The sequence below is a fragment of the Choloepus didactylus genome, chromosome 18 (genome assembly GCF_015220235.1).
Source record: "Choloepus didactylus isolate mChoDid1 chromosome 18, mChoDid1.pri, whole genome shotgun sequence".
NCBI classification, from domain to species: domain Eukaryota; kingdom Metazoa; phylum Chordata; class Mammalia; order Pilosa; family Megalonychidae; genus Choloepus; species Choloepus didactylus.
In genome coordinates this window covers 60,003,789-60,016,493 of record NC_051324.1, presented here as the reverse complement: position 1 = coordinate 60,016,493, position 12,705 = coordinate 60,003,789, and the positions used below count along the sequence as shown (strand labels likewise).

General features: G+C 36.4%; 1 protein-coding gene across 3 annotated transcripts in view; it reads right to left on the bottom strand.

The window, feature by feature from the left end:
* The window catches only part of NSF (N-ethylmaleimide sensitive factor, vesicle fusing ATPase), a 181,828-nt gene that overhangs the window by 16,009 nt on the left and 153,114 nt on the right, over positions 1–12,705 (bottom strand). For all 3 annotated transcript variants that reach the window (XR_005212643.1, XM_037808729.1, XM_037808730.1), the window contains exons 16-17: positions 11,367–11,433; positions 8,763–8,842 (exon numbers count right to left, since the gene is read on the bottom strand). Coding sequence is in view for 2 of the 3 variants with exons in the window: in XM_037808729.1 (XP_037664657.1) it covers positions 8,763–8,842; positions 11,367–11,433 (147 nt within the window). In the remaining variant the exon portion in view is untranslated. The remainder of the gene's footprint in view (positions 1–8,762; positions 8,843–11,366; positions 11,434–12,705) is intronic.

Sequence of the window (12,705 nt, the reverse complement as noted above, 5' to 3'; positions counted from 1 at the left end):
CTATCTTGGTCAACCTTACACTGGCATTCAAACACCCTAAGTTCCAACTGGGAGCACCACACTGGGCTGAGTGCCACGTGGGTTTCCAAGGACAACTGTGAGAGTCATGAGGCACTTCCACACTTTACTGTCAGGACCACAGGGTGTCTTACAGAACTTAAATTAAATAAATATTAAAGGAAAAACAAGGTTAAAATTATATCACACATAGATGAGCTTAGAGAAAAAGGTAGACTCATTTAACTCTGGTTAATGACAACAAAAACAGCAAATCAGCTGCAAAGGAATGGAATGAAAGAATTTTGACACTTATGCTGCTAAGTTAAAAATGAAAATGGTTGTATATGAATTAAGTTATTTTTTTCCTGATTACATGAATTAAGTTTTTATTTTTTTCTGATTATCGAAGCAATAAATACTTAATGTAGACAATTTTTAAAATACAGGAAACAGTAAAGCAGGAAAAAAAGATCACTTATAATCCTACCATCTAAGACCAGTTGTCTTTAAAATGGAGAAATAGTAGAACTTCCTTTTATCTTTATTTTTAATTACATTTTTAAAAAATTTCTTTTTAATATTTGTTTTTAAAGGAATATCATCTTACAGAATAATGCATGGATGAAAATATTGGGGAGATAAGCTCAAATGTTTTTTACCGGGAGGAACATGTGTTCAAAAAGTTTGGAGACCACTGATATGAAGGCAGTTACAAAAAACAATTTTGGCACTCCTCCTTCCAGTCTTTAATTCTTTATAACTGAGATCACACTATAAGAATAATTGAGCACTAAGTGAAAGGCGATTTCATAGTTGCATAGGCAGTTTCTGACTTAGGCTCAGTTTACATATTTAAAGGGACACTAGCTGGGTGGCCATAGAGCTTTTCTTTTCACTGCTGCCATTTGGTATTTCTTTTCCTCCTCTCTTTTCTCAGTATCCTGTCTGAAATTGGCCTCCTTTCCCCTTCGCTCCAGGGCTGGCTAAGGCAGGGCCTGCAGGAGAAAGATGGCCAGTAGCTAGGGAAAAAGGAAGCTGCTTTGCTCTTTCCAGGTGATATTTCTAGGGCGGGTTTCTTCAGCAGCTGTAATGTAGCTCCTTTGTTATTGGTTGGGTTACTTTGTTGGTTTTATTTATTATTCATGTAAGGGAAGGCAGTGTCAGAATTTTCTTTGAAATGAATAATAAACTAACATTTGAGTTGTATGCTGCATTTGTAGTTCACAAAGAACTACTACACACATTTATCTTATCTAGCTCTCACAACTCCCAAATATTACCATTGCTCCCGTTTTACAAACAAGAAAAGTGAGGCTCAGAAGTTAAGTGACTGGGTTCAAATTCAAGTTTTCTGATTTTAACTTTTGGGCTTTTATTTGCCCTGCCAGTGCCAGTTCTATGTGCGGTTAAGATCCACCACCTTCAAAATATCCATTAAACAAATATTATCATCTATGTAGCCTAAATAGTGTGTGTGTGTGTTTTAAGGTACATTCAGGAGCCTTCCTTGCAAAAAGCACCCTTTCCACTCCCCAATGTGGGGAGTAAGTAGGCTTATCAAGATGAAGATGTGGTTATAGACCCAGGCATGACTAAAAAAGACCAACGCCTGATTCCATCTACATTCCAATGAATATGAGGAATGCTTATGGAATATTTTGGATCCTTTGTAAGTTTCCCCTAATTGGCTTGTCTCATCCAACAGCTGTTACGTCATATAATATAAAAGCCCTAGAAAATCTCCAAAGACGTGCACTTGTTTGAGGCACATGAAGGTATGAGGGGAAGCTGTGAAACACTATTCTGTTCTAGTACGAGTTAGAAGAAAAGAGGTACTTTAGTCAAAAGCAACAGGTGGCTGCAGGGAACAAGGAAGTAGCCAGGCCAAACCCAGGAGGCTGAGGACAAGTGCAACTGGGAACCATCCCCAGGGATCCCATAATGGCCTGAAATCCTGGCCCTCCCGCTACTCACCCTGCTGAGTTCTGAAATTCCTGTCTCCATTTCACTCTCTTTTACAACGGGGATCTCTAACCCCCAACTCAGAGTATTTTCTTAGGACTTAAGAAGCTTCTAAAGTCAGCGAATGAGAAATGGAGCAGCAGTACTTGTTCCAGTGATTCAAAAGAGGGAAGACGCTTTATGGACATCGCAAGTTGGAACTGCAAACTCACTTTCCGTGGAAACTTGCCATATACAAGTTACGGTGGTTAGTTTTCATATCTTAAAAGCTAAAACAGTTCTGTAGACTATCTGAAGTAATATTTCTCTCTTTTAAACTGGAAAATACATTTCCAGTTCCACATAACAATCTTAATAAAACACTAATATGTCTTAAGGACTTTGAAACAGCAACAAAACAGGAAGAAATTGAACCTTACATGTCAACCCCTGGACCCCAGGTTACGGGAATATCCAAATCACACAGGACAGGTAACCATTCACTTTTTGAAGATCTCAGGATAACACTATACAAACTGATTCTTTACAAATGGCATTCTCTGTGGACAATGGCAAACTCCTGCTTTTCAGTAACTCCATGCTTCTGACAATATGGCATTAATACCTTACATTTATGTAGTCCACAGGCTTACAAAGGGCTTCATTATATATTTCCTTAGTTGACTCTCAAAATGACCCTATGGGGTAGGTAAGACAGGAGGATTATCTTCATTTTACAGATGAAGAAATAGAAATAAGTTAAGGGACAAGTTCAAGGCTATAAACTGGATGTTGTCTCGCTAAGACAAGTTCAGGTTTTCTGGCCCCAAGTCCAATACACACAGCCAGTCAATTCTGCTGAGAGGGGACTCATAGCTAGACCACGGCACCACAGAATATGATGATACTATAATCAGCACCTTTCTAATGATGAAGTCATGTGGTCACAAATTTTAAGAATATATGTAAGGCAAAGGGGCTAGAAGAAGACATTCTGGCAGTGAGAAAATATTTTGTCTCAGCACTGTTAGCATTTCTCTGATGATTAAATTTAGACATTTAATTTTGAGTTATCTGAAAATGGCATGATAAATATCTTATGTTTTTTGTATTTAGTAATATCTATTATAGATGTACTTTCCCCTTTTGAAAACATGGTTTTATTCAGCAGATAGCATATTTATAGCAATGTTTCATAAAAGGATTCACCAAATATCTTTCACTGTTTTTTGATATATTTGAAATCATTCTACACACACACACACATATGCATTATATATATAATATTCAATTTACACAGTCCTTTCCAAGACATTCTATTGCACTAAGCAAAGTATATCTATAGAGAATTTTATAAAATACCATATTTTATAGTATATCTAATAATGTCAGTGACTTAATAAATGGGAAAGTTGGGCCACTAAATTGCCAATCTTCCCATACAGATTTTTTCAATGCAAAAGTCACCACATCAGTGATTACAATCAACGTGTCTGGCAAAATGACTAAACCTCTTTCCTAAAGTGGTTATATATCTTATTGAGTCATATTGTAGTCATTAACTGGAGTTAATTTTGAACAGATAGATGGGGAGATACTCCTGTTTAGGCCTGCATGATCTGTAGTCTCTTCCATTGTCTGCTTACTTCGAAGAGTTGCTTAATATTAGCAAGGCTTCCTAATAACAAGTCTGAAATAAGAGTGTACTGAGATGTCCTATAAGGGTTACATAAAAAGCAATCTTGTTTAAAGACTGGTGATGCTAAAACAAAACCCACTGAGAAACAAATATGTCTGCCTGAGTTCCCATCACAAATATGCTAACATTTTCTTCTTGGTTCACATGTTATGTCCTTCCCAGCACTAAATCCCATTTCTTTCTTATTAGTTAATATTCCTAGATGCCAAAGCAGTGAGGAAGGGTTATTTTTTTTCAACAACTTTATAAATGAGCTAAAACTCTAATGAAGTAATACCACTTTAAATTTGTAGTAATATATTCTTCTTTGTAAAATTTTATATCCAAAGAGTTTTCCAATTCATTTCCAAATGAGTTACAGGCAGACTGAGATAATGATTTTTCTCAGCCCTTGGTGAGGCTGGGTGGCACTTGGGGTGGCTGGACCTCTGGCTAGTCATGAGTGGCCTCTTGCTTTTAACCCAAAGTGTATCATCAGATGTTATCATTTGCTATGTGCCATGATATGAAAAAGCCTGGGAAGCACTGAACTGAAACAGTAATGGTTTTCCATAAATTACAAGGCTATTTTGTTACATACAGATGAGGTCTTCCAATCTGATCCCCAAAAGTGTCAAGGAAACCGAGTATTAAAGCAGTTCGTAGGTTAATGGGTTTAGCCACTCACATGTATTGAGGAAACTGGGAAGCCATGTACAGCCTGAGGTGTCCACGCCTCCACCCCCCACCCCCACCCCTCCCACCCCCGGCATTTATTTTGTCTTCCAAAAAGAGAAAAATACAGCCACTGGTTCTACAGGTTGCAGGAAGATTTACCTGGCCTTCCTGCTTTACTACTGCTTCTTCCTTGACATTAAGACTAAGGCTTCTATCCTCCCGATCTTAAAAAGACATTCGCCTCAACTTTCATAAATCTGCAAAACCCGAAAAGAGCCCCAGTGTCATCAAGTGAAAGAAACGGCTTTAGGAATTGCACTGGAAGGAGGGGTGTCTTCAAGCCTCTCACTGCTAAGCCGGACATTTCCTAACACTGGACAAATTGTACGTCCAGCTCAGGGAGGGTGAACTGCAATGGTCTTTTACCCTCCAAGCCAATTGTTAGCTTTTCACAGGAATCAGCAGGGAAGCACATGTGAAACCTCTGTGGTGACGGTGAGCACCCCCATGCCTTGTGTGACTCTGCATGTAGATGAAGCAGGCTGGGCGCTTTCTTAGCTGCTGCTGCTGAGTTCTCAGAGAAGCCCTTTTCTCCGGCTTGGCTCCCTGCTGGGACAGCCCTTTTCAGTTTTTCTATCCCCCCTCGATCTCTTCTCCTGCAGAACACAGGGAAACTTGATTGAAATAAAGACCTAGGGAACATGTTTTATTTTCTCCTGTTCAATCCATTTTAGAAAAGCTTTTAATTGGTTTTAAAAAGATGCTAAACAAAATGTGATGATGTTTTTCAGTCTTCTGAACCACAGATACCACTTTTTATACTCTCAAAGGGCTAATAAATCAATCATGAAATCAACTCTCCAGCTAAATTTAAAGCAAATCCACTGAATACCAGGGTCATTAAAAATCTATGCATTTTTTTAGAAAAATTTAAAATTCAAAGAAAATTATCCTAGTAACTGAAATCTGACTTGCATTTTTAGTCCTACACTGAATTACAAAGGGAAAAAAGAAGGGTTTGTGAAGCAGTTTTAATAAGCCAACTTACATGAGGAAGGGGGGCCACGGGGGAGGGGTAGAAGTAGAAAGAGAATATCTTGATACATAACAACACAGGGCGCCTGAAGGGATTCTTTTATTTGAGCATGTGCACACATGCACACACAATTTTTCTGTGTGAAAGCTGGAATTACAACAAATATAAAAATTAAGGATGCTGTGACCGATATGATTACTGTATTATATACATATGCAATTCCTCTTAAAGAACAATGCCTACAACTTTTCTTTCTTGCCAGCGATAATAGCTTTCTACTACTCTATACATCTCTGCAACATTCAGATTCATATACTTTCAATATTTAATTGAAAACATCTGAAAAACCTATATGATAATGGTTTGATAAGACGAATGCTTCTACTTTAGAATGACAAATATTCTTGACAGTGAATCAGTTTGCAAAAATTCTCTTATTTTCCTGAGAGAATACAAACTAATTTAAAAAGCAAGGTGGTACAGAGAAAGCATATTTTTATTTTTAAAAAATATGTGCCAATTAGAAATATCATAAACATAAGGTTCTCCTGCCACTGATTCTCAGATTCACATCCTAGTAACTCAGGTCAGAATCACCAAATTCTGATAAAGGATAGGCTGATATTCCCTTAAAAGAGGTTCCCTGCCATTTCCACTCACTAAGGCAACCAGATCTTTTATTACTTACATATCCCTATATCCTTCCTCTTCAGTCCTTAGAGAAATTTGCTCCACGTCCCTTTTTAATGATCTAACTCCTGTTTCTGAGAATTCTCCCAAGCTGTGCCATGTCCCTTGAATGTTCACCCCTTACTTCCAGCTCTCCATATAATTCTCCTTTCATCATTTAAGTAGCTTCTGAAACCTCTTACTTTTTTTTGTAACCACTTTATTGACATGAATTCACACCCCATACAATTTGCACATTTAAAATATACAATTCAATGGTTTTTACAGATGTGTGCAATCATCACTACAATCAATTTTAGAACATTTTAATCACCCCAAAAAGAAGCCCCATACCCATTGGCAGTCACCCTCCATTCCTTCCAACCTCTCCCAGCCCTAGGTAACCACTAATCTATTTTCTGTCTCTATAGATTTGCCCTTTCTGGACATTTCATATAAATGGAATCATACAAAATGTGGCCTTTTGTATCTGGCTTCTTTCACTTTGCATGTTTGCAAGGTTCATCGATGTTGTAGCATGTATTAATACTTCATTATTTTTTATGGCTGCATAATATTTCATTGTGTGGATATACCCCATTCTGTTTATTCATTTATCAGTTGATAGACGTTTGGTTTTTTCACATTTTTCCAATTTTTTGGCTGCTATGACTAATACCGCTATGAATGTCTGAGTACAAGCTTTTGCATGCACATATGTTTTCACATCTCTTGGGTATATATGTAGGAGCAGACTTGGTGGATCATATGGTAACTCTCCGTTTAACCTTTTGAGGAACTGTCAGACTGTTTCCCAAAGAAGATGCCCTATTTCACATTCCCACCAACAGTGTATGAGGGTTCTATTTCTCCACATCCTCATCAACACTATTACTGTCTATCTTTTTTTTATTCCAGCCATCCTAGTGGGTATAAAGCGGTATCTCACTGTGGTATTGATTTGCAGTTCCCTGATGGCTAATGAGTCTTAGCAACTTTTCATGTGTTACTGGCCATCTGAACTTCACTTACTTTTTAATATTTCCACTCTAATCATATCTCATCCAAACAAACTCCAGCAATACTAAAACACTTAACCCTACCAAAATGAGAGGACACCCGAAAAGCATGTTTTGTTGAGTAAGTTATTAATCAAGTGCTTATGTATAAATCTGTGCTAGATTTTGTGAGGTTTAAAAGCATAAAATAATCTTCCTTCCCTCACAAATCTTACTATAATTTTTACAAAATAGAAATAGCTATTCTTATTAAAGTCTTAACTTACAATGTTGCAGGTCATTTGTTAATATATTTTGCTTATTTCTCTTAGGGTCTATTTTGGATTACAAATAACTCTCAGCAAAGGAATTTCTTCCTGTTTAAATCAATGTGTATAGTATTTAGCAATATAAAGGCTAGCAGTTTAAATATATCATTGAAAAATTATTCCCTTCTTTCCCAAAATGGCTTCTAGCATAAATTCTTTTTAGTTAAAAAAACTGAATGCTATAAGAAATAAACTTAAATGCCTGGAAAAACTCTCCCATTCTAATATAACTTCATAAAAAAGAATTATTTTTGTGATATGATTAGATACTTGGGAGAAATTATTTATTTTTAAATTCCAGCAACTTTAAATATATCTATTTACACGTTTATAAAAATATTGAAGGAATCAGAGAAAGAAAAATACTCTCACTTCTCCAACTTCAACCTTAGTAAAAGCTAAATCTCCAATTATTGGGAATTATAGCTTATAGAAAGATGATTAAAAAATTCTCTCACAGAGCATATATGTAGTTAATTTTCAAGTTTGTTGTAGGTTATGTTTCTTTTCACTGTTCTAGAAACACAGAAAAAAATAACCCAGAAAATCTAGACAAGTCTTTTACCTTTAGCTCTAAAACACATGCACATATAATTTTAACTGTTAAATTAAAAATCAGATTCACCAGCTTAACATTAAATATTTTCAATACAGATCAGTTTACCTCTTACTTCAAATATGAGATTCCCATAGAGACATTAAGAGGTTTTTCAAGTTAATGCTTAACCCTTTGTATCTGCCTTTGACTGGCATTTCTTGGAGGTTACAGCACACAGAATCAATCAAGAGCGTTCGTGTTTTGTGTCATAGTCAAACATGCTCCGGCATCCTCTACATAATTAACATATTTAACCAACCCTCATAGGTTGGTTTTAAATTTGTTAAGCTATCAAAATCACTGTCTTTAACAGCCGCATCAGGAAAGTATGCAACCACATGAACTAAGATCCTGAGTAGAAACTTACTTCTCAAAAGCGCCACATGACACAAGAGAAATAACTCAAGCTCATCTGTAAAAACAATAAATCTGCCTACAAGAAATAAATTTTAATTTCCCCAAATACAAATTCTTAGGAAAACTCTACGAAATGATCAGTGAAATGAAAGGAGACGTATATAATCCCTTCTACATCAATATCATTTCTCATGAGAGATGGAGGGGGTAGGGAGGTGTTTTATGGTAGAGAACTTATAAAACAAATAAAATACAATGATAATCTCAACTGTGGGATTTTTGAGAAAAGGAACAGAAAATTCCCGATTAAGACAGGCTGTCAGATCAGTGACCTTCAAAAATCCCTTCAACGATAGAATGTTATATGTTTATGGTACCTGCTTATTTAGAGAACATGCACCATTACTTGCAATCTTTTAGAAAAACTTTGTGCAAAAGTCATCATCAATCTCATCCTCATCCTCGTTACTATTTTTACCTGAGGTGGTGCCTTTTTCAGTAATACAAGAAGAGCCTGTAACACCAGGTTAGAAAATCGAGGGCCAATAGGGACATAATCTGGAAGAGAAACATTATTGCTTTTAGGGATTTGATACACATATGCACATATTCCAAGTATTCAGATTTTTTTGTAACAGGAGTAAACACAGTACTAAATAACAGTGATGCATCTACCAATAAGAAAAGACATCTCCAATAACTTAAATGCTTAAAATATTATATAAGAACCTCTATTGTAAAATTGTTGACAAAGTTCCAAACAGACATTATGAGTTTATGTAGACAGTTTTGTCTGCTTTACAGAGACACTGTGTTTTTAGGAAAAAAAACCAACAGGTGTATTTACCAGACATTTCTAAGAAATTACTGCAAACAGTACTTAGGCAACAAAACGCCAATACAGAACCACTGACATTGTTACTCAGATGGTAAAGAACAGTAATAACTTTCTACCTATTAAATTTCTACAAAATTCCTCAAGGCTCGGTACAAATGCTTTCTCCTTAGCTTTCTTTTCACATCGCATATGCACTCTTGCCCTGTGCTTAGAGCTACCTGCAGCATCACCCCCTGCCATTGAAAGTGATTCTTCTCTGTCCTGAATATCCGAAACGCACGGCAATTCTACTTTGCATTGAATTTTTGCCAGTATATGTTATTTAATGGACAGACAGCATCTTATTTATTTTTCGGTGACCCTAATAATTCTAGCACAGTAGTAAGGGCTCACCAAGTGCTTGTTGAATGAATGAACAAATAAGTACAGACAATAACCATTCGTGCAAGTGAATATATACTCAGGTCACACATTCCTGATACAGTAGTGTTGCTGTGACCACACATCTCAATTGCGTTTAGATAAAGGAATTTACACAGAGCTATGAGGATGTGCCTAAAGCCATTTTAAGAAATAATCCTATAAACCGGGTTGCGATAATAAGAAATAGCAGACCAAACACCCAGGTCATCAGAAAACACTATCAATTTAAGGAGACCTCACAGATACACTAGCCTTGCTTCAGAACAAATATTGCCAAAATGGAGGAAAATGAATAAGTAGGTGGCCTTGACAGAGGAGCTGCAGCAAGTCTGAAAATCATGGGGCAAGTGCAGTAAGAACCGTTAACTTGAAGTCATCACCCTATCATCATGGACAGCTTAAGGAAGAATGGATTAACTAAGTTTTGGGTAGGACTTTCAAGCATTTATTAAGTCACTAGGTGGGTTTGTATTTCAATAGCACTTCATAGAGAATCCTGTAATATTCCAGATTGATCTAATTTTTACAGGGAAATATAATGTAAGAGTAACAACAATTTTCCAGCATTTATTTGTAGTTTATTACTTATGAGTTAATACAGTGCTGGGACTAATTCTTACTTATCTTTGTTTCCTATAGGACTGCACTTAAACATAGGAGATATTTAATAATTTTAAAAAATTACTGTAGAGCACTTTCTACAGTTTTAAATTTTTATTAAGGTGAGATTCAGTAACATAAAATTAACCATTTTAAAGTAAACAATTCAGTGGAATTTAGTATCTTCACAATGTTGCACAACCATTACCTCTATCTAGTTCTATAAAATTTTTATCACTCCAAAAGGAAACCCCATACCCATGTAGCAGCTCCCCTCTTTCCCTCAATCTGTGTTCTGTTTCTATGAATTCACCTATTCTGGGTATTTCATAGAAATAGGCTCAGACAATATGTGACCTTTTGTGTCTGGTTTCTTTCTTTCACTTAGCATAATGTTTTCGAAGTTCATCCAGGCCTTAGCATGTGTCAGAACTTCATTTCTATTTATGGCTGCATAATATTCCTCTGTGTGTATATATCACAAGTTGTTTATCCATTCATCTGTTGATGGACATGTGGGAAGCTTCCAACTTTTGGCATTGTGATTAGTATTGCTCTGAACATGTGTGTTCATGTATTTGTCTGAGTACCTGTTTTCAATTCTTTTGGGTATACACCTAGGAGAGAAATAACTGGGACATATGGTAATTCTATGTTTAACTTTTGAGGAACTATAGACCGCTTTTAACTTTAAGAATGTTTTCAACATTTATTATCCCATTTTTGTCTTTACAATTATTCTGTAAGGAAGGGATTATAATCTGTTTTACAAGAGGATAAATTGAGGTACAGAGAGTTTGCAACTTCTGCCCCAAGTTATAGCTAATTTGTCCTAAACCTTTCTTTCATAAATTCTGTCAAAGGTCACAAGTAAAACCTCTAAGCCATAGCAGCTCAGAGGTACTAAATGGAATATATATCCATTAATGAAAATTACTAATCATGTATTATCGGCAGGACACTCTGTGTGAGATACAAAATAATAGGAGACATGGGCCCTTACTGGAAAGCATTTTATAATGGAGTTACGGTCATAAGACATATTTAACAGGAATAACACTGTTGACTTCAGCTATGAGAGGTAATATTATATTTTCTTGTAAGACAAGGTATTTCTATTGCTCTACAATCTACAAACACCTGTTATTTTTCTCTTGTAACTTTTGAGATAATAGCTGCAATGTGGCATAAAGATAATACAATGATAAATTCGTAACTCACCAAGCAGTCTCTCAATGTCATCCACAACCACGCAACTGAGCTGGGATTTGTATGCATCATCAAAGATCTGGAAGAAAGGAAACTATTTATTAGTTTCTCCTTATGTCTTTCTTGGAGAAAATACTGGACAGCAGTTTCTAACTCCAAATCTTTAATCAGTTCAACTCCTCTGCTTTCTATGCCCCATTCCATTTACCCCTCAATCACCTGCCTACACTGTCAAAATCCAATCTACGCTTTCATCCTCAGTCATCCGTCTCTCCATTGGATGGTGAAGTGGATAAAAACTTTACTCTATCCATGCTATCTCCAGTATCCAGGCATGGAATCTTATGCAGTAATGATAGGTGCTCAATGGATTCAATGGTTGAAACAATCCAAGTTCTAATTCCACCTTGTCATAAGTTGCTTGTCTTTCCTTTCCTTTGGTCACAGCATTTTGTATATTATATATCAATTATGGGTCATTGTGTTCTTTCCTGTATTATAGTAGATTGTAAGCCCTTTTAAGGTAAGTACTATCTTAATTATCTCGATATCCTCATGTCACTTAAAATAATGCTTTACCAGAAAGTAATCAATAAATATTTACTGAAAGTACAAAGTGAGAGTTACACATTTTAAATTAAAGTAGGAATATCAAGTAAGTAGGTAGAGATGTATGATGGAAGTCAAGGTACAGAAAGCACCTGCGTGGCAGTGATTGCTGACCACCAGAGGAAACTGAGATTCCCAAGAATTGTTAGAGGCAGAAAAATAAAGGGTCAGGGCTAAGTCTTGGAGTGATGCCTTATTCATTCATTCAACAAATATTTTTGAGTTCCTAATAATGTATCAAGCACTAATGAAGGCACTGGAGAGAGAGCAATAAATAAGATAAATGTGACCCTATCTTCACAAAACTTAGACTGGGGAAGCAGATTACAGATAACTATAACAATAAAGCATCATTCTATTATGCTGGAGGAAATACGTAATGATACAGGGGTACGCTGCAAGGCAGCCATGGTAGATGTTGTCACATAACGTTCTGGTTTGCTTTCAGAGCATGTGGTAGGATTGTTCTTCCCCGCTCCCTCTGAAGTTATGTGTGAATAAGGGACTCAGGTTAAGGAAATATGTGTGGAAATGATGTATACCTTTCTCAAGGAAGCTTTAGGAGCCACTGTGTGATTCACCATATACTCTGTTTCCTGCCTTGGCTAACAGGGAACCACATGTGAGATGGAGCCTCTACTATGTACTCACAGACAGGTCTCTGAGGAACTTCAACAAGCACACCTCCTCTGCTGAACCATGTTGGTCATGTACTGTGAAAAATACACTGTGCTGTGTTAAG